Source organism: Sander vitreus, chromosome 8 (assembly GCF_031162955.1).
Source record: "Sander vitreus isolate 19-12246 chromosome 8, sanVit1, whole genome shotgun sequence".
Taxonomy (NCBI): Eukaryota; Metazoa; Chordata; class Actinopteri; order Perciformes; family Percidae; genus Sander; species Sander vitreus.
In genome coordinates, this window is record NC_135862.1 from 25304785 (window position 1) to 25326902 (window position 22118).

Sequence of the window (22118 nt, forward strand, 5' to 3'; positions counted from 1 at the left end):
GGGTCTAGTCAGGTCCCGGCCCAGTTTGAATTATCACATCCCGAGAATTGTCCATCAAATATTTGAAATCCTTTAAAATATTTATCCTGCCAAGGCCTGATCTCCACATGCGGCGTAGCGCTGCTTCTATTTAGAATTTTACAAAGTGAAATGAAAGCAGCTGTTCACTGAAACCCCTCCTCAACGCTGCCTCTACTCTTCATATTGCTTAACCGCCATCTAATAAGTAACAGACAGACATTTGAGCTGAACATGTGGTGAGGCTGGCGATGTACAGTTTTCTTTCTGATTTAAGCTGGATTGAGTGTTGTGGCTATGTCTTCACTTTGTACGTCTATATACATGTATGCATGTTGAGGGCAAGGGCACAAAAGGTTTTACTCTCTCTTCCCCTCTCTCAACACACACACACACACACACACACACACACACACACACACACACACATTCCAGAAGATCCAGAACCAGTTTTTCAGACCGGCTCAGTGGGACACACACACCATATTGTGTCTTCATGACTCAGCTGCCTCTCCCGGCTGCCCCTGCATGTCACCTGTGGGAATCCATTTGTTTCGAAGATCTCACATAACCCCAGGAAGTAACTTATATAGCAGACTTTTATATGGAAAAGCACAGCCACTGAACACAGCTACATCTAATGTCACTTCCTTCTATGATAAATGAATCTCTCCACGGTGGGAAAGTTCACATGTAGCCATGACATTTTGATAAGACGTGCCTGACAGGGAGATGGTAGTGAGTGTTGTTTTGTTCACCCTCACTTGGCCAAATACTGGTGCTGCTGGCAGATATGGCCCCAGTGACGGGAAAAAAATTACAATGTTTTTTTCCCGGGGGCCGTTCGAATCTGTGACAGTACTCTCTTGTCATCGTGCACCTCGATCCTTCCTTTGACAATCACGAGCCAAGAAATAAGAGTTAAGTAGGTGAATTATTTCTTTTGGAATATGGTCATCTAGTTACACAACCAGCAGCAGCTTCTGGACACTGTCTGTGTCGTTACGCAGTGCAAGCAGTGACTTAAGTGATGGAGACAATTATGGTTGTCCAGTAGCGCCCAGGGCCGTTGTCAGGCCTGTCTGGAGTAACATGCTTTCTGCTGGGACAAGATAGTATCGCTGCTTGGACTTGTTGAGTTTACAGTTAGCGCACACACACACACACGCAGCACAGAGTTTAATGAAACCAACCTGCACTGGTATGATATCCCCTGGGTCATCTCTGTCTCCTACGCTTCAAGCTCTGTGTCCCATCTTCCTTTCACTGCTGCAGCCAGACTCGGCTTACTGCAAAAACACAAAGGAGATACAGCAGAGCTGCACAAGCTTAATGTGGAAGAAAACTGCCTATTTTTTCCCCATCTCACTATCGCGACCGTACAAACAAGTCAGCATTGTGGACATCTGTCTCTGCGTGTATAATGGATGATGTAGCTGAAGGCCCTGAAAGACAGAGAGACTGGGTGCCAGGAAGAGATAATGAACTCATGATCTCAGCCGTGGGAAATGTGGGGAAGCTTTAGTTACAAGTATATCTAATTTGAGTAAATCAGAGACCAAATGCAAGACCCCGCTTGAGGCTTGATGTAGAAAGAGGGAAGGCCTGCTAAAAATGGATTCACTCTGAACTGCAATCCTTCAATATCTCTGTTGATAAAAGTGAAGCCACGGCAGAAGCAGCAGCATGGCCTTCACCTTTCTTTTATTACATACACTTACAAATGCACTTTTTCTTTCTTCTCCTACTCTTCCCACGGAGAAATAAAGTTTATGGGGAAATCTGCACACGTCGTAGTGCTGTGCAGAAGACAGGCCAGCATCCTGCATGCCTAGCTCCACATCTCCTGAGGCGTAGCCCGATCTGTCTCACTGCTCGACATCTGCCATCCCTGCCCTTACTCCAGAGTGGCATGTCAGTGCACAGATGTGGTTCCATAAACAGCCGTTGACATTCAAGGCACGCAAGGCTGACCGTGTTAGTTGAAGCCCCTCGTCTTTATCTTTGTTTGTTTTTTGACCATTTCAATTTTCATTCAAGCAAAATGTCAAACGTTACCTTTTGTTGTTATTGAAATAAAAATGAAGCACGGAAATACCGTTTTAATTAATATCCTATATTAAATGGACGATAGGGAGATTCTTATCCAGTCTGATTATTGTGGCATCCCTCAGCCAACTCCCACCAGCTATGCTATGTGCAACCAAACTGTGTACATTTCCCAAAGTCATCTCTTCCACTGGCAGAGGACGATGTGATTATTTCTCACCTCATTCTGCAGATTATTCCTTTATCACAGCCAGTGGAGGTGGCAAGCAGGGATGAATGGTTACAGAGCCTGAATAACCTGCATAGAGAAAGAGAATTGGATCAGATTTGCGGTGTTGACTGGCAGCACATCTGATAGCCCCTGGAGCAGGCCTACAGATAAGCGCTGCGTCTTTATTAAAAACAAGCCTGCTACCTCTGCATGGCAGTCACAATAAACAAGGCTGCCTGTCTGTTGCCACCATACCTGTCTCTGTCCTCGCACTGCCTGACAATCAGCTTATTCGTTTAAGCTCGGTCTAGCTATATCACATACTTGTCCCCTTTTGTTTTGTTCCTCACCCTACATGACAACCCTAACCCTGTCTCTAGAATTAGTACCCTGCCTCACAAATCCAAAGCTTTTCATTACAGCAAATATCTGCAAAGATTGGCTGCTTTGCCCAGTATTTATCCACAACTCAAGCCGCAATGTTTAATACAGATGAAGCGATACGATGTTTCCAGAATTGCCTCGGGACATATTTAGGATAAGTTGTCTCATGTCAGCTTTCTCAGAGGCTCTCATAAAATGGTGTCCTTTGTGAAAGTATTTTTTTTTCGACTAGCCAATGGCAGCGTTTATTGGGTTCATGTTTTTTGTTTGTTTTCACATCTCAGGAACAGATAAAAATCTCAGCGAAGGCGCCAGGAGATATTTAAAGTGGCGCTATAAATACCAGTGCAAATGTTTATAATGCCACTAAGGTGCAAGGTTATCACTGGACTCTGTGACGCTCACACTGATACCCTAACGTATGAGCCCTTGGGAGTATTAATAGGCCTCTGTATGGGAATAAGTTGTGGGCGAGATTGTTCTCTGTCCTTCAGTACTCAATCAGTCATTATGCTAAGATGCTTGTGTGTCTGTTTCGTGCCTCCAGGTAAACATGACGTCCGATCTGGAGGGGAGCGACATGCTGGCAGAGAAGGCTGACAGGAGGGAGTTCATCGACTTGTTAACCAAGATGCTGACCATTGATGCAGACAAGAGGATCACCCCTATCGAAACGCTCAACCACCCCTTTGTCACTATGTCGCATCTCCTCGATTTCCCACACAGCACACAGTACGTGCCGAACAGGCCCAGTTGTTGTTGCTGCTGTTGTTGTTGTTGTTGTTGTTGGTCGAACAGTGAAATGAACAATCTGCCAATGTCACAGACACAGCACTCATTCCTTCTCCCGTCTCTCTCCCTCCCTCCCTCCCTCCCTCCCTCCCTGTCCGTGCGTGCGTGCAGTGTCAAGTCGTGCTTCCAAAACATGGAGATCTGTAAGCGTCGTGTCAACATGTACGACACAGTCAACCAGAGCAAGACGCCGTTCATCACCCACGTGGCCCCCAGCACCTCCACCAACCTCACCATGACTTTCAACAACCAGCTGAACACTGTGCACAGCCAGGTAAAACTCAGACAACAGACAGTTATCAGTATGTTGTATGTGCGTGTTGCCGTCCTCAAAATCCCTTCGCTTCGGAAAACAAACTTAGAGCTGGCAAGCGACATGCTGAAAAGTTTGAAAGACAGTTTGGATCGTGCAACAAGGCAGGCCTGTTTGGTTCTTTTGGGGAATGACTGTAAAGATTTACAAAGAATATGTTTCCGGCATTTAGTATCCAACTGGGACGTTTTGGGACCGATTGGTGGGGATTTGCGATGGACAAAATCCATGCAGCGATTCACTGGTAAAAGCAAATTACGTTTTAACCATGTATCCAGCTAATTTAAATAGCTATATTGTCTGAACAGTTAACTTCATTTAATATTGTATGTGGCGTTTTCTTTTGCGGGGTGCAAATGTTCCACCAAAACAAGTTCCTTCCCGAGACGTTTTGCAGAGCCACCGTCGCTGCGTCCGGATCTTGGCGCTGTGAACATCTGGCAATGCGAGACTAGGCAACCACTGTTTGATAGAGTTTGTCAGATGCAAGCATGTCAACTATTTCAGCTATAGTTTACGACATTTCCTTTGAAAGAAATGAAAAGAAATGCAGCGTAGAATAGATGTGGAATATTAATCACGGCGAGCTGAAACCCTCAAGCAACAATACAAACAATGCATCTTGCTTACATACCAGTCAAATGCTATCTTAACCAGCTAATCATATTTTAAACGTCCAACTGTCAGTAGTTTAACAGCTCAGCAGCCCGTGAGCGGCTGTTTGTCTCTTTGTTCTATTTCTTTCTGTCCATTCTTTCCATCTGAATGCATGTTTCCATGCTTACTTGCCTGCCTTTCTGCCTTGGTGCATGTATATCTGTCCGCCTGCATTTCTGTCTCTGCCCCAGGTCCTGTGGGATTGTCACAAAGTGCTGATTACACACATGACAAGCCCTACTTCCTGCTAGCCTTGCATTCTGGGGCTTTCAGGCCTTAAGAATCCCTTTACCAGGCATCCTCTCTTTTTCCCTCCTCTCACTCCTGTCCTCTTCTGTCTTCTCCTCTTTCCTTCCATTTCCCGGGGTTGAGCCTGTGGTGCTTTACCGCTTCATTCCCGTGCGGGCTTTGAATCGAAACTGCTGACTTTTGGCTTATGCCGGAATCACCGAGCGCCGTGTTGCAAGGTTTTCCAGATTGTGCTTAGCTACAACTCCTGCTCTCTCCCTCCACCCCTCTCTTTAGTAAACAGTTCTTTATCACCAACTATATTGAGCCAGCTCACACTGTGTAGCATGCAACAAAAACCCCATCTTGCTGTGATTTAAATAGATTAACATTCCCTCAGCTTGTCTTTTTCTGCGGCTGGCTTTCAGGGCATATTGACAGACTTAAGTTAGTGATTTATTCAGCTTGATTCATTTGCAAGGCTGGAATGCATCTTTGGCTTGTATTTTTGCTGCTTCCGTGCTTGTTTATGATGAATGCCACAGTGCCATATTGATTATGTTCCCTCCCCTGTTGTTCATCGAACACGCTAAAGAGAGCAAATGAAAAATGAAAGTGCATTCTCTGTATTTCCCTTAATAAAAGGGATAAAATTAGACAGTGTCTGGTGGAGCAAATTATACTTGAGCTGAGCAAACGGTGTCTCTTAAAAGCATGTGTTTGTATCTAGGATGCTCCCAGGCTGTCTGTAGTATTCCAAATGTCTTATTAATGGTCAAGACATGCTGAAGTTACCTAAGCTTACATAATTCTAGAATGACTGTTGGCTGTGAAACATTACTCCTGTTAGGCATATTGATTTGGAGGCTAGATAGTGAAGCTGTGATATGAAATGTCAAGTTTTGTTGTAGCGCATTATATTGGCTCATTATGATTCTGTAACATTTAAATTTAGACAGTCTTATAATACGATCTCCCTATGACTTGAAGACTCTTCATTTAAGCGGGCATAATAAGGGAGATATTTATGTTGCTGTGTTTTTTGTCTAAATTGTGTACTGAGACATTTTCAGTATATTGTCACCAGCAGCACATTATTATAGTCAAAAGAAGATACGTCCGTTTGCCGGTAAATGATCAAAATCTTAGTCTAAATGTGCTCCGGTGGCATTTTGCTTATTGTTTATTCTAAGAATTGTAGCATTGATTGCATCTCTCCTCACATTATTTCCCTCTCTCTAATTAATCAAATCAACAGTCCGCATATTTTAAAGACACATTCAAATCAGTTGTCCAATTTGCTTATTCTTCCATCGGCTCTCATCAATGATGAATGCCTCGCCATCCATCTTAGCTTGATCCGTTGCTTGTTTTGCATCTTTGTGTGTGCATTGTTTTGTTAGAATATTGTTATCTTTCTGTTTGTTTTTTTTACCATGCCTGCTGTTCAACCCTCCTCGGAGCACTTCCATTTCCCTGTTATTCCCATCAGTACGTCCACTCTCATGATTTTTATTTTGGTCCCATCATTCCTTTAGGCCACCAACCTGGTTCCCTCCTCCACCAACAATGCCACCCTTTCCTTTACAAGTCCTGATGTCTCCATACTAAACTACCAATCTGCACTCTACCAGCCCTCTGCTGCCTCCATGGCAGCTGTGGCCCAGAGGAGCATGCCCCTGCAGCCGGGGGCTCCTCAGCTCTGCGCTGCCCGGCCCGACCCCTTCCAGCAGGCGCTCATCGTCTGCCAACCTGGCTTCCAAGGTAAGAAGGGCTGACCAGTCAGTGTGCATTAGTGTGAATAGATAGAGGTGGATTTTTGCTCGTCTGTGAAAAACATTTGATCCCAGCCATGAGCACCTGCACTAGAACTGGCCATGATATGAGGATTATACTAAAAAACAGCATTTACCTGGTGCCATACATACAGCATTGGAGTCGCTTTTAGTTCGTTCTCTGTGTGCACAGACTGTCCTCCCCTTTTTGCTGGCTTTTTGTCATTTTGTTTTACAGCTTTAGCCTTGCACCCCACAGGTAGAGTCAGTCGTTCCATACACAGTGATTCAATGTTAACTTGATGAGGCAATTAATCATTTTAAGAAAATTGAGGCTTGTTTGTCTCCTCTGTTTTTGCACTGGGAGGGCTCTAAGGCATTATTCGGTTTGTTTATTTATTCTTTTTATGGAATGGGTGTTAAAGAAATCCATTATTAGAAACGGTTTGCATACTATTACCATGACTACTGTTTTTGTTTTCCCAAGTACTGTTGCTATGTTCGAACACCGCGGAAGGGTTTTGACATCTATTGAATGCACATAAATCAGTGTGCAAAAAACACGTTGCGTGATCTCTTGCATGCCCTCTGATCTTTTGCAGACGGCACGATGCTGTTTGTAAAGTGTTTCTTTACTTTCTTTAGTCTTTCTGTTGACATATGCTGTACATGTGCTTTATTTGTGCACAGGGCTGCAGGCGTCCCCTTCCAAGCATACCAGTTACTCTGTGCGGATGGAGAATGCTGTTCCCATAGTGACGCAGGCCCCTGGTGCCCAGCCTCTGCAGATCCAACCTGGCCTGCTTACACAGGTAGGAAGAGTATCACAGAGAAGCAACTAATAGAGTTTTTTGGCTCTGTCAGACTTGGAACTGCTCACACTCAAAGGAAGCTCTCTCCATCCTTTTTTTCATAAGCCTTCACTAAGAATAGTATCTATCGATGGAGGCTGGAAATCACTCAATGTTCCTGACCCTGCCCCTGCTGGCAGCTGTTTTTTTCCTGAGCGCATTCAGGCCAAGCTCTCCTGTGCATTGCTCCCTGCCTCTCTCTCTCTCTCTGTCTCTCTCTCTCTCTCTCCCTCTATATCTCTCCTTCCTCTTACTCTCTCCCCCTCGCTCGCTCTCTCTACTGTCCCCCTCTCCTGGAGGCTGAGGGAGGCTGCCACGGTCTGATGCACACAAAGGCAGGAGCCTTTCACACAGAGTAGGCCTTCACTGGAACCTGTACAGTGGAGCTGGAGCTTTAGCTGCTAATGTACAGTTATTGGAAGTAACAGAGAGTGACTGTTCATCACTTTCTCTGTACACTCACACTCTCTCACACACACACACACACACACACACACACACACACACACACACACACACACACACACACACTGTCGACCACTTCCATCACCACACCACCTTTTTCCCTATGGAAATTTCCATGAAGGCTTTAAATATCTCTGTGAATCCAGGGAGTTTGAAGCTCTCCCTTATCTCCAGTTAATCATGCAGTAGGCAGGAAGACAGGCAGCAAAGCTCTATGTGTGTGTGTATATGTGTGCACGCCTGTGTTTCTATGGTGGGTTAATCTGTCAGATACCAAATGGTGATTAGCTCCAGGGCTGCTTCCAAGTCAGGCGCTCCAAATTACAGGCCTCAGAGGATCCTGGGAGGTCAGGGGAAGCTTGTATGAGGCTCTGCATGACCAGAAAAATTCACAACATCACCACCATCCATGGATATGATGGATCTATCAGAGAGAGACAATAAAATAAAACATTGATGTGTCATTAAGGAAATATCAAGTGTGGATCACACATTGCTGCCATGCTCTGCAGGTATTCACCTCTGTCTGCGCATGTTAAATAAAGACAGGCAATAGTTAACACAAGCAGATGGTTTATATAGGCCAGCACACCTAATAACTGGGTGTGTGGTGTGTGTGTGCGTGTTTATTACTTTACGGTGGGAGGTCTGACAGACTCAGCGGAGTCCTTTTTGCCTCTTGGTTGCATTCTCCCCACCTGCGCCTTCACCCACTATCTGCTCTCTGTTGCCCATGCACCCTTTTCCCACCTCGGACCCATGCAAGTTTAGCCCCGAGCTCCCTGGGTGTGCAGAAAGGGGGCAGAGTGAAAGAGGCTCTAAGCAGGGAGGCAGGGAAACCAGCAGGACCTTTATCTAGAGCAGGAATGCAGAAAATGTGGAAACAATTGGGGAGTGAGAGCTGGGCTCAAGCTGGGGCTTTCAAAGCCCTGAGGTGACAAAGGGTTTTCACCCTGGGAGTGTAGGTCGAGGTGGGAGGCGATGGGCCACTGATAGTGATGGTGTACTCTGAGAAGAAAGAAAAGGCCTCTTAACTGGGTTGCCATTTCAGGGCAGACAGGCTGGTTACACAACGCAGACGCCTAGTGAGAGAGGCATGTAGAGTGCCGGGAATGGAGATAGACTGAGCAGGAGGAGGAGAAGCAGGAGATGGATGGATGTATTACAGTCTCTTAATGGCATGTTGATAAAAGGCCTTGGATGTGCTTTGAGATGTAAAGACCATCTCCAGCTCCAGAATCTTCCATTAGAGATGTCAGTTATCAGTGCACAGACAAGGCAGCGCTGCTGGCCTGCAGATGCCCCCAGCAACACTTCAACCACAGGCTGGCTGGTTTGGACTTTGCAACCTGCTTCAGACAAAAACAAATGAACTTCGACAAGTCTGCAGACAGAATACAGAACAGAACAGCTACATTGTGTCAGAATATAATGGAAAGCAAATATGTGATTACAAAGATTTAGGTTAAGATAAAGTTAAAAGATAAATGTAGTGTATGCACAGATTATCTGCTTTGCATATTGAATGGTGCCCCTCTCTCTCTCTCTCTCTCTCTCTCTCTCTCTCTCTTTGTCTCTCTCTCTCTGTCTTTCTTTTCCTTTATTTAAACGTGTGTGCCGCAGCAGACACTGATGCCGCTGTAAATAGATGTGCAAATGGTATTAAAGAAACAATTCATTAGCCCTGACATTAAAGTGCTAATCAATAGAACGGCATTAAACTATTAGGGTTACACGCACACGGTAACACACAGTAACACACAAACAAGCTCGGGCATGCATGAACGCACACTCATCTTGGCACATCTTGGGGCATATTATGCTCAATTCTCCTCCTGTTCTGCATCAGAAATACAAAGTAGCCTCTTTCACAGCAGCATGACTAATTTAATTAGAACATAGGTTGATTTGACTCAAGTCAAACACATAATCACACTAACACGCAGACAGACACACACACACACACACACACACACACACACACATACTCATATGCATGCAGACAAAGAAAGGAGCTTCTGTACGTCTTTATTAAGTCCTGGTCTTATCTCTTTTGTCGATGGATGTCTCCTCAAAGCTGGCGGAGTTCATTTTCATTTTTGCATGCCGAGTAGCTGGTTTAAACCAGCTGTTACGCACTTTTGAAAAGATACTGTCATTTATCACAACACCCTGAAACTAATCAGCCAAGTACAATGAGGTCCCTTTGTTCGTGCATTTATAATGTTTAAATTAAAAGACGCATAAAAAAACTTGCAGTCCCATGACAGACTTCATAAAACAAATGAATGAATTTCATTGTTTGTATGTTTTGTTACATGGCAACTGACTGTTTTTCTGTATCTACTGTCCCTTTCTTTTCAATCTCCACTCTTCTCGTCTTCTCCGCGCTCTTTGTCTATCCCCCCACTCTGTGTTCTCCTACCTCAGCAGGCCTGGCCCAGCGGCACCCAGCAGATCCTGCTTCCTCCAGCCTGGCAGCAGCTCACCCACACCTCAGTCCAGCATGCCACTGTCATCCCCGACTCCATGAGCAGCACGCAGCCTCTCGCCAACTGGAGGTGAACACTGCTTTCTTTCTTTTATTGACGTCTGAATATTGTAGCCGACAATGTCCGACATCTTCTCATGATAAATAAATCTAATAGGTTGACATGTGTCACTTTAAAGCTTGAAAGATAAAACACTTTGCAAAAATCAAGTTTATACATATAAAATCAGGTGCAAGCCTGTAGGTCAGGTCAGATAAATTGATTTCAAAGGCCAGCAGTGGTTTTATAGCTTTTATAGGTCAGGATGTGCTATAGGAAGATGGTACGGCATAAGACTGATTGACCGAGGAGCCTGTACCTCCCTGACAGCTTGTCCTTTATCGTCAATGAATTACAGTCCCCACGTGAACAATTTACCATAGGGAGACGGGATATATGTACATGTAGAGACATATTGTCTAGTATAGCCTGTCACTGTCACTGCGATGACTCGATATGTGGATGGAAAGATGGGAGAAGGCGATCTGCAGGGAGATAAGGAGGATGCAGGTATATAATGTGTATGCGGAGGACTTCTGGGGCCATGTATGCACAGATTCATTCGGAGCTGTCCATCTGTGTCCCACCTCCCCGTCTCTCCCTCCCTTTCTGTCCAGTGGCAGCTCTGTCGTCCTCAGAGAGACGATTGGGAAAGTGTCGCACTTCCTCTGCAGAGCTATCGCTCCGCAGCTGCTGGTGTCAGCTCCTCTGCCCTCCCTCTTTGCTCTCTCCCTCACTTGTTCCCTCTCCTCCTTTCGTCCTCTTTAGAAAGGTTAGCTGCTGCCACCCGCTGGCTTCTTTGGGAAAAACTTCTCCTGTCTTTCTTTTTTTTTCTCACCAATGTTGGGTTTGATTATCCTGATGTATAAATGTATTTTTCCCGCATTTCGTGCTTTGCTACTTCACTTGCAGGTTTCTTATTGTTGTACTAACATAAAACTGTTATGTTACAGGAATTCCCATCCTCATGGCAGCCATTATAATCCCATCATGCAGCAGCCAGCCTTGTTGGCTGGACACGTTACGCTCCCATCCAACCAGGCGCTTAATGTGGGAGTGGCACACGTTATGAGGCAGTCCTCAACCAATAACAACTCCTCTTCCAAAAAGAACAAACAGCACCAGATGTCTGCCAGGTACTCTGACACTCATATGACTCATAATACTGTACTTCATCCTACTGGCAGCTAAAGACCATCACAAACAGAACATGAGGTCTCACAGCTTTTGATTTTGATCTCCAGCATCTGTGTATTTTACCTTCTACTGTATGTGACACTTACCCTCTTCTCTATCTTTTTTTTTTTATAAGGAACATGTCAGCCTACGAGGTGTCGTCCTCTCAGGCGGTGCTGTCTCCGCAGCGCTCCAAGCGGGTGAAGGAGAACACGCCTCCACGTTGCGCTGTGCTACAGAACGGCTCGGCAACCAACTGCCCGCCCCCGCAGGGCTGCGTGGGCGGCGGGTGGGGGGCTAGCGAAGCAGAGCAGGCTTCCAGCACCACCCGCGACCATCAGCACCAGCACCACGTCCCCAGACAGACCATCATCATCCCCGACACGCCCAGCCCTGCAGTCAGCATCATCACCATCAGCAGTGACACAGATGAGGAAGATGACCACAAACAAAACAACAGGTCAGATTAATGTTGTTCTATTTCGTGCAGTTGATACAGGCTGAGAAGTTTGATTATCATTGGGATTACCAGTGCTTGTCACTGCTTTGATTTAGCAGGATAGAGGCATTTTTTTTCACCTTTACCAGCTCAACTAAGAAGCCAGCTTCCTGCCATCTTTTTTCGTATGTTTCAGTGATTACATATTGTTACAAGTTGTGTATGATATAAGGCATTTTCAATGACATTTATCTGTTTCTAGTATCATGATGACTGTGGCAGTGGTATTTTGCGACCATTGATCAAATCATTTGTATAAGAATACAAAAGAAGAAAATAGTTGCCATAGACAACTCTTGTATGCTGTCACATGCTGTACTGAAACACAAAGTAACCAATCACAGAGTACGAAGAAAAAGAATTGTGAGATTTATACACGTAAAAAAAAAAGTCAGAAGTGTGTTTTTGACAAACATTGTATACTTGGCTACAGCACACAGTATACAGTTAAAGAGAGGATGTAAAATCCGATTACATTTTTTTATCAATAAGTATACCTAGGTCACTGGAGTTGATTTCTCAGTAACGTTCCTCTCTGGTCCCCTTCTCTTCCTTCAGTTCATCGTCAAAGCAGAGGAAGAATGTCATCAGTTGCGTGACGGTCCACGATTCACCCGACTCCGACTGTTCCAGCAACAACAGCCCCTACAGTGTGGAGCCAAGACACCCGAACAACAACAGCTACGACACAAAGACCACCATCCTGGACAACTACAACAACGGGAATCCCCGCACCATCATCATTCCCCCTCTTAAAACCCAGAGCAGTGAGGTCCCGAATGAGTGTGAGCGCCTGATGTCAGGTGAAGGACTGTGAAAGATTCTTTCCTCACCTGAAACACATTTTCATGCATAAGATAGTAACCATTACGTTGTTATGTAGTATAGTAACTGCTTCCCAATTAACCAAACGTGTATCCTCTCCTGTGCAGATGCAATGAATTATCAGAATACAGCTTACAAGTTCAAATCCTCCAATGGAGTGGTGTCTGGCAATAATCACCTACAAGGGGGCGTGTCCTACCGACAGCAGCGATCAGGGCCACACCCCCTCCAGCAGCAGCCTCTCAATCTCAGCCAGGTATGGTGAAACGTGGCTTATCACTATCAGCGTGTGATTATGTGTGTATGAAACCTTGAATCTTTTAGGATCAGGTTTTAGAGGAATTGTATATATTGCATATAGTGTATTACCTATTTAGCTTATTTTGGGAAATACGCTTTTTCATGTTCTGTGAGATGAGAAGATCGATACCACCCTCTCTGTATTGTTAAATAGGAAGCTACCACTAGCAGCCAGTTAGCTTAGCTTAGCACAGAGACTGGAACGTGGAGGAAACAGGTAGCCTGGCTCTGTCCAAGGTTACAAAAGAGAAATATGGCAATGATATTGATCCTCAAAAGTTTGAAATATCCTCATTCAGCCCCTTTATCATCTCCTCTTCCAGGCCCAGCAGCACATGGTAGCCGAGCGAAATGGTCATCGACGCCAGCAGGCCTACATCACCCCAACCATCGCCACTCAGGCCCCGTACTCCTTCCATCACAATAGCCCCTCTCACACGGGCAATGTCCACCCGCACCTGGCTGCCACACACCTACCCAGCCAGCCCCACCTCTACACCTACACAGCCCCTGCTGCTCTTGGCTCCACCGGCACCGTGGCCCACCTGGTGGCGTCACAGGGCTCGGCGCGCCACCACGCAGTCCAGCACGGAAGCTACCCACCAAGCATCGTCCACCAGGTCCCAGTCAGCATGGGCCACCGCGTGCTGCCCTCGCCCACCTTGCACCACAGCCAGTACCAGGCCCAGTTTGCCCACCAGGCCTACATCAGCGCTTCACCCGCCTCCACTGTCTACACTGGATACCCGCTGAGCCCCACTAAGGTCAACCAGTACCCTTACCTCTAGAGAAGACACTGACTGACACTGGAGAGCCTGAGCCAGCACTGCTGCTGCTGCCCCCAAAACCCAACCACCCTGAACACCGTCGACATCCTAAAACATCCTCTCCTCGACCTCAGACATAAACAGAGACAGAGGAACATGCAATCCTCATGAAACTGTCACGTATAACTTGAAGATATAACGACAGAGAGAGAAAGAAAAAAAGAGATTCACAGCCTCTCTAGAAGGGAATGATGGGGTTGAATTTCAGAGGGGTACATTTCAAGATGGTTTTTTTTTTTCAATTATTTTTTCTTTCTTCTGAAAGGGCCAGTTTTTGCTTTTTTTTCGTCTATTCTTCACTTTATGAGAAAAAGTAACGCGTCATTAGTTTTACAGGGAAGTTTGAAACAGGCCTTTCGGGACAGTGGAGGTTCTCTGGTTGGTTTTCTTTTATTTTCCCCTCTTAAATTTGGGAAGTGACTGTTGAACAGGGGTTACTGACTGGAAGTTTGGAATCCCAAGAGATTTGGGGAGAAGGTGAAATACGGAAACCTGCTGCTCTTCAAAGAAAAAAAATATTGATGGCCTTGAACTGTCTTAATATTTCCAAATCATTCATGGTGTGGGGCGAACAGAGAGGCAACTCCCCACACTCCACCTTCTCTAGCCGAGGAGGCTTCTGGAAATATAACCAACAGAAGACAACAAACTTTTTAGTGTATTTATAGATATTTTTGTTCCTTTATGTTTCACCTTTATGATGATACTTCAGTTTTAGCTAGGTGTCTTAGCTGGGCCCCGTTCTTAGAATGTAGCAGTCTGCACCTGTTTGTTTTAAGAAGAAAACCTTTTTTTTTCCTGATACCAATAGATTTATTTGTTCCTCTTTTTTTCAATGTGATTGCACAAAGTGGTTATTATAACATAGGCATGTACAACGTGATTGTCTGTGTGTGCTACTGTCAGCCATGCGTGTGTAGTCCACCTCCTTAAAACTCTCTTCAGTCTTTAGGTTTTGACCATTGTTCCCTCGTAGTGCCTTACATATACTATAACGACACAGTTTACTTGGCTTGGATCCTGAAAGCCACAAGAGACTATAGCTATACTTAGAGACACGTTTCCCTGGTTTCACATCCTAGTCGGGGCAGTTGTAGCTCTCTTCCAGGTGTAGGCTCAGCCCTTGCTGTATCTTGTTCTTGATGACAGCATACTATACACGATGAAGATTAATGTCAGAGTTGATATCACGCTGAGCTATTTTATTATGTGTGCATGAGATAACTTGCCTGTGGTACTTACCAAAGTCATAGATACATTCTTGTTACAGTTTGCTCTGGATATTAATGTAAATATGAAAATGTACAGTATAGCTGTAGCTGTAAACCTTTATATGACAGTGGCACCCTAAATGTGGCTTTAGTTTGAAATATATTTGTTTTTGTTTTTTTATAATCACACGAGGGAATTAATGCATCGTGATTAAGGAGCAGAGCTATCAGCTCAGTATTCATGTACAGGTAAAGAGTTACAGTACAATGTGTGAGACACAGTAGAGGTTGTTTTTCAAGGTTTAAAGCTAGTCCGACAGAAGGGCCTGACAGAAAGTAACGGCTGCCGCGAGGGTGGTTCTGTGAGGCTAGTCAGGCAGCAGAGAAGAGGCAGAGTATCGAGGGTTGTTTGAGAGAGATTCTGTGTAGGCACGAGTGAGGGAGCTGTTTGAAAGCGTAGGGTCAGTTTAGGTAGGGACTGTGGAGGGCAGGGTGAAACGCTCTATCTTAAATGGGATTAAAATGGTAGCAAGTTGGCACTGAGCAGGTTGATAGTAACACTGAGCCCGTGTGGTTGGTAGGAGCCGAAAGGTGGCGCTACCTTACCTGAATGCACACTTATAATTCTGACATGAATCCTTTTGTTGTCGTCATTTGTTGCTGGTGTCGTTGATTTCTCCAGCGAAGATAATTGGAAGTTATTTGTTGCGCTTGAGGTTTGGGTAGCATCTTAGAGCTGCAAGAACAGAACAGAAGGGAAATGGCACAGCATACACCTGGAAGGGCACCGTGTGGACCATTTGTTGCCACTGTCCATTTGTCTTCGAACAAGGTACACCACAGACATCGCCACGCCAGCCGAAACGGGATACCGGAACACTTAGAGAACCAATAGGGCTGTCGCTTTGTGTTTGCTGCTTGATTTAAAGGACATCTTTTTTTTTCTTCTTGTAGCCAATGATACAAATAATCTCCTCCGTTCATTTGTCCTCTTGAACGTAGGCACATCAGTACTGCTGGTGGTTTTAGTGAAAGCCTTCCCCTCTCATTCATGGTATGCCATAGTACTTGCATTTGAAGTGATTTATTATTATTTCTGTTTAACTTAACATCATCTTGAACTTTTTTTTGACCTGGCTGTAGTACATGTTGTGTTTATTTTTTAGAGATTGTTGCAATAATTCTTGTGGATGTTTTATCAGAGTGTGTGTGTGTGTGTGTGTGTGTGTGTGTGTGTGTGTGCGTGCGTGCGTGCGTGCGTGCGTGTGTGTATTTTTAAAAAAAAAATCCCTTGACGGGCCCCAGAGTGGTTTGTCATCCTGGTACTTTTTCCCGCCACAACTCTCCACTTCCTCGTCAGCTCCAGCATGCAAGCCTATGGTCCGGGTAGTTAAAGATGTGATTACATAGTACGTTGCTGGTTACGCCATTCTTCTCTGTTCTGTTGTCTTTTTTATTTTATTTGATCTACTTAATTTCCTCTAGGTCATTGGGGCCTAAGCACACACGCATAAGGGAGATGATTTTCCATTGAAATCTTTTGGCTTCTCTGTTATGAGACAGACTACTGAAACATTCCACTGTTTGAGGGAATTTGGCGTTGCCCATGCTACGCTGCTGTCCTGTCCCCTCTTCTGTCAGCACGGGGATAGCCTTGTCACACTAGGACTTTTTTTTTCCGCTCTTCCCACCAAAGAATTCAACAGATGGATCATGTACAGTTCAGCACAGCACAGCACAGTACAGTACAGCACAGTACAGTACAGTACAGTACAGTACAAGCAATCCCCCACAGCGTTGCTAGAGCAGACAGGCAATAACTTCTGTTCTCATTTTGAAGTGCTTTTGAGGACATGTTACCCCCCAAGCAAATGCATGTGTGCATATGATGTAGACAAGGAGGATTTAACATACTTAATGCATACGGCAGTCGTTAATTTGTTTAGAAGCTGGATGTTTAACTTTAAGAAGAGCTGCAGTCTGTTTTAAAAGCTTTTTTTTGTTTTGCTTTCATGACTCCTCACACTGTTGTTGTTGTTTTTGTTTTATTTTTTACATTGTTGATGTTGTAGCTTTATTGGTGTTGTATGAAAATGAATTGAATTTTACATTAGCGTGCCATGAAATAGAATGACCTGTAAAAATGGATTAATCAAAAATGTACCAACTATACCTTTAAAACCATGGTCACCCGCACAAAATGAATGTAATACGTGACCTGCGGCATCTGAAATGGCTTTAGATCTTTCTCAGTGGGTGACCATTTAATTTCTACACCGTTTGTGGCCATGCATGATGCAATAATTATACATCTGATCGCCAGCAAAATCCCATATGAGAGAAGTAATGTAAAAGTACCACTATCCTCATGATTAGGGAGATATCAAATAATCGCTATACATTCTCAAATGAAACATCCAATTAAGAGAAGCCCTGTATGCGCAACATTGTGGAAAATGACTTGATGTGTATGATACCTTTGTCTATTACTCTGTTTCACATAGCCAATGTTTTGTGTTTTATAAAAAAGGGGAAGCAGAAATGTGAGCATTAACGTAGATCGAGTGACCTTACAATTACCAAAATGTGCTTAAGTAGAGTGTTACAATGTTTTGTGTTGTTAAAGTGAGCATAGCCTTCCCAGCTAGCGACTTTACTGTTAGAGTACTGCCTTCCAAATAACCAATGATACCTCCAAAGGTTTAAGGTGACATTTCAATTAGCGAAAAACTGAATAAGGCAGTGTCTCACTCTCTATGAAGCCTGGCATTCTCCTTTCAAATACACTCACACTTCCAGCTTTGCTCATGGTGTTACCGTGAATACTCCTCCTCCTCCTCCTCCTCCTCCTCCTGGAGCTTTTGGAACCACTGAGAAACATTCCTGAGACGCATAATGGCACACAGTGCTACATTAGTCTTCAGACAAACTCCTCTACGGTGACTTGGAGCTCAGCGAGAAGTGAACAGACAACCTGCAACATCAACCCGTTCAGTATAAACCGTTCGGCAAATGACGCAGCCGCCTCCCAAAGTACAGAGGGGTTAGGAGCAGGTGTTAGGTGGATTCATCTTTAGCTGATGTACTCTCTGTCACCAGGGAATTCATAATCTAGTTCCACAAGCATTCTTAAAGCCTTTTTCGGATGAGAGTGTATGTTTTTGTTTTGTTTTTAACTTTTCATTAAGGAGATCTGCTCCTTTTGCTGGCTATTCCTTGGGGGAATTCAGGGTGAGGTGGTCAAGGTTTGATGCCATCACTGATAGAGGGTGTCAGGTGATTACAATGTATGTATTTAAGAACCAAAACTGATTGAAATACGATTGTTTTCCTACTATCTTGATGTATATTCTAATTTGTGTAAAACCAGGCTAGGATATAGCGTAATTTCTACATTAAATCCCCTATTTGCGGTGTTGTTAGACCTTTGGTCCTACTTTCTACACTGAAAATGTAGCTTTTTTTCCCATTTTACTTTCCGAGACATTTCTAGCCAAAGATAGTTATTTTTGTAGTGTTAATAAATGGAATCTAGAAGTGGTAGAACAAAGCTACATTCAAAGTCAGTTTACACTACAAAAATATGCATCTAAAGCTAGCGGTCATCTCAAAGTCACAATCCCTTTTAGTACATTCTCAAAATTGTCAATTAGAGAAGCTCAATTTCTCAAATAGCTACTTGCACAAGCATATTCATGCAAGTGGGTTATCGGTTTATTTACATTTTCTAAAGACCTAAGAGTGCATCAAACCCTGACCCCCTTTTGTGTCCATTGCTGTATGGTTTCTCAACGGTGTAAAATCTCATTCTTTGTCGATAAAGCTAATGTGTGCTGCAGTATTTCCTAGTATACTTCTCTGTTAATTGTCTTTTCTTATTTACTTTTGTTTATTGGGGTGTGATGTCGCATTATTTCAATCTGTTGATGTTAGCGTTCTATGTATACCCTGTTCCTTAGCCTAATATTATTAAGTATGTTATGAGAATGGATATTTTACTGGCTTTATAGAATGTTTAAATAACTATAATAATGACAATAAGAAGAAGGATTAATTAAACCTCCTAACAAGTTGAGAACTTGCTACTAAGCGCTTGTGTTACCATTATGATGTTGTGTGCTTCTCTTAATCATTTTCGTTGTAGAAAAATGGAGTGAATTTATATTAGGCTTCGAAAAAAAACTAATGATAGCATTGTACATTTTACAGGAGGATTTTAACAGACAAACAGCTTCGTCAAATAGAAGAATATAGTTATTTTAATTGTCCTCTTTACTAACTGTAGGGTGAGAAGGGGCTCGCGTTGTGGTGAACTATGTTATAGCTTGTTATTCACTGTTACTTTTGATCATTTTTTCGGTCTCCGAGGTGAATCGAGTTATTAATGAGAATTTGTATGCTCACATATGCATATTGTATATGTGTAGAAATGTAATCACACTTTGTCTTGGATTTACATTAAACTGTTAAATCACGGCACCAGTATCCTGTTTTCTACTGTGGTGTGTGTGTGTGTGTGTGTGTGTGTGTGTGTGTGTGTGTATGCTTGTTTTACTATATTCGTGGGGTCCAAAGACCGGGGAATACAGTATACTTGTGGGGTCTGTACAGCCTTGTGGGCCCAAAATGCTGGACCCCACAAGGTTAAAGGGCTGTTTGAGGGTTAAGACTTGGTTTTAGGAATAGGGTTAGAATTAGGTTATGGTTAGGGTGAGGGTAAGGGTTAAGGTTAGGCATTTAGTTGTGATGGTTAAGGTTAGGGAACGCATTATGTCAATAACGGGTCCCCACAAAGATAGTAAACTAAACGTGTGTGTGTGTGTGTGTGTGTGTGTGTGTGTGTGTGTCCGTGCTTGTGCTATGTTGTGAGTTCTTGAGCATGGTAACTCTTTTATTGCATCAGAAAGGAAATAAAAATACACAAAAATAAGCAAACATACTACATACACTATTACTCCAAAATGTCCAAATGTTCATTTAACCCTTGTGTTGTCCTCGGGTCAAATTTGACCCATTTTCACAGATTCCCACTCTACATTACGGCCAAGCCTGCGTCCTTAAAATAGCATCTGAATAACGCGCCACTGACTTTAGACTAGGTTTTTCCTGGTCTGTGGCGGAATTGTTTTCTGAAACTGCAAAATAGCACTAGGGAACGTTTGCGCCGGAACACGCCTCCTCTTTTTGCTGAACCGTCCTCGGGAGCGCAAGTTCATTCCCCAATTTACCGACGTTTTCAACGAGTCTGTGGCGGGAAAAGTCCGCTGTGCGTCGGGTGCAAAATAGGAATGATATATGCGTCGGTGTACAAAGTCAATTGCGCTGGGTGCACGATAGGGCCCTCTGTGTTTTGTATGTCAAATAAAGTAACTAATAACTGTAACTAGCTATCAAATGTGGTGGGGTAAAAAGTGCAATGCAATATTTTCCTCTGGAATGCACGGGAGTAGAAATAAAGTAGCATAAACTGATAATAAACTCAAGTGAAGTAGAAGTACATCAAAATTGTACCTAAATACAGTGGTTAGGTAATTGCACTATTCCACCACGGACGAAATCTCTGGCAGCTATTTTTATACCAATTTATTATGTTATATATTTTGAAAAGAGAGATCAACATTTTAGGATTTTATTTTCCATGATACTATGGCACACACAATACCAGCAAAATGTTCAGGACATAATTGAAAGCCAAACTGATCTAGAATCAGCAACATTAATATTAGTATACCACTAGGTGGCGGTGCACACCAAAATGTTGACGTCTATAAACTGGCACTGACGTGATTAGGGTATGCTGATCTGCTGATCATCTCCATTTATTTTCAACCACAAAACCTTGCTAAGCACGATGGTTAAAGCATGCACCAAGGGGGCCTATCTCAAGCCGTGCAAGCTCTTTGGAATTTACTTCCAGATTGAAATGATACATTACGATAAAAAGTGTGTATCCTGGTTGAGTCTTGTCAGAAACTTAAACGTGCTTATAAATGTTGATGGGATTGTAAATTGACAGGCACAGGACCTTACCAACCAAAATGAATCCTTGCAGAAAAATAGACGGTGCAGTTTGATAACTCTTTCTTTCAGCATGTCTATAGGTACCGTTAAACTCTATTTAGCCAATAAAAGGCTGACAGTGATCTATAAATGCATGGCTATAAAACCTAAACGCATGAAGCAACGTTGCCGTGGAAGCCGCAGACGCCAGTCAGTGAGAACCAACCTAATATTTAAAACCCACTTTGACAGAAATGAGCTGCAGCCAATGACAGCCGGTTTCGATAAATAAGAAACTAATCAGATCAGTCAGGGGGCGGGACTAACCCAATCCTCAGGACGAGAGAAGGTAACTGTTACCGAAAGAGTGTCAGATCATGAAAGCCAGCAACCAGCTCGTGCACATTACGTTTACACTGAAATAACTTCAAACGCAGGCAGGTTGCGTGAAGGTTAGTGACGAAGCCTCATTTTATTTCATCCAAGGATATTTCTCGTAACCCAGACAAAGGAATTGATAGAGTTGGCGCTTCCTTTTTGGTAAGTCTGAATGCGCAGCTATGAGCAGGCTGACAGGAATGGCTGGGTGAAAGGAGAAAAAAAAAATCCTGTTATCTGTGCACTCAAAGCTAGCGTTGGGCAATATAACCAAAGTATGTATAGCTAACCAGTTTGTAGCATTTTGCTGTGACTCTCAAATGAGGGATGTAACCTGCTTTGTCTAGCCTCACGAAGAGCCACATGACCGTTAAAGTAACGGGACGGGATGTAGGACAAGAGACTGTACAGTATCATGACGAGAGCCTGTGAGAGAGCGACTGAAAGCTATAGCCATTCAACCTGGGGATGAAGCCTGTGCTGGTCCTATGTGCGGTCCTCTTTTCACCACGTTAAACGGTTACCCGCCTATGTAGAGTTAGTTAGGTTGTTTAATGGGATAATAATTCCTCATTTGTGTGTATTTGACTAATGTTATTAACGTTAGCTACATTTAATAGCCTGTTGG

General features: G+C 43.7%; 2 protein-coding genes across 7 annotated transcripts in view; both read left to right on the forward strand.

Moving 5' to 3' along the window:
* hipk2 (homeodomain interacting protein kinase 2) overlaps positions 1-19591 on the forward strand; it is a 74485-nt gene extending 54894 nt beyond the window's left edge. Inside the window, exons 6-15 of one of the 2 annotated variants that reach the window (XM_078257634.1) lie at positions 3210-3394; positions 3566-3728; positions 6191-6416; positions 7118-7239; positions 10174-10304; positions 11228-11410; positions 11587-11910; positions 12508-12752; positions 12882-13030; positions 13398-19591. In XM_078257634.1, the coding sequence (XP_078113760.1) occupies positions 3210-3394; positions 3566-3728; positions 6191-6416; positions 7118-7239; positions 10174-10304; positions 11228-11410; positions 11587-11910; positions 12508-12752; positions 12882-13030; positions 13398-13862 (2193 nt within the window). In that variant the 3' untranslated portion in view covers positions 13863-19591. The remainder of the gene's footprint in view (positions 1-3209; positions 3395-3565; positions 3729-6190; positions 6417-7117; positions 7240-10173; positions 10305-11227; positions 11411-11586; positions 11911-12507; positions 12753-12881; positions 13031-13397) is intronic. The other variant, XM_078257635.1, reaches the window with a different exon arrangement.
* Positions 19592-21456: 1865 nt separating this feature from the next.
* The window catches only part of LOC144522513 (UPF0606 protein KIAA1549), a 45219-nt gene continuing 44557 nt past the window's right edge, over positions 21457-22118 (forward strand). For 4 of the 5 annotated variants that reach the window (XR_013502409.1, XM_078257640.1, XM_078257636.1 and 1 more), the window contains exon 1: positions 21457-21652. The gene's annotated coding sequence lies outside the window, so the exon portion shown is untranslated. The remainder of the gene's footprint in view (positions 21653-22118) is intronic. The other variant, XM_078257637.1, reaches the window with a different exon arrangement.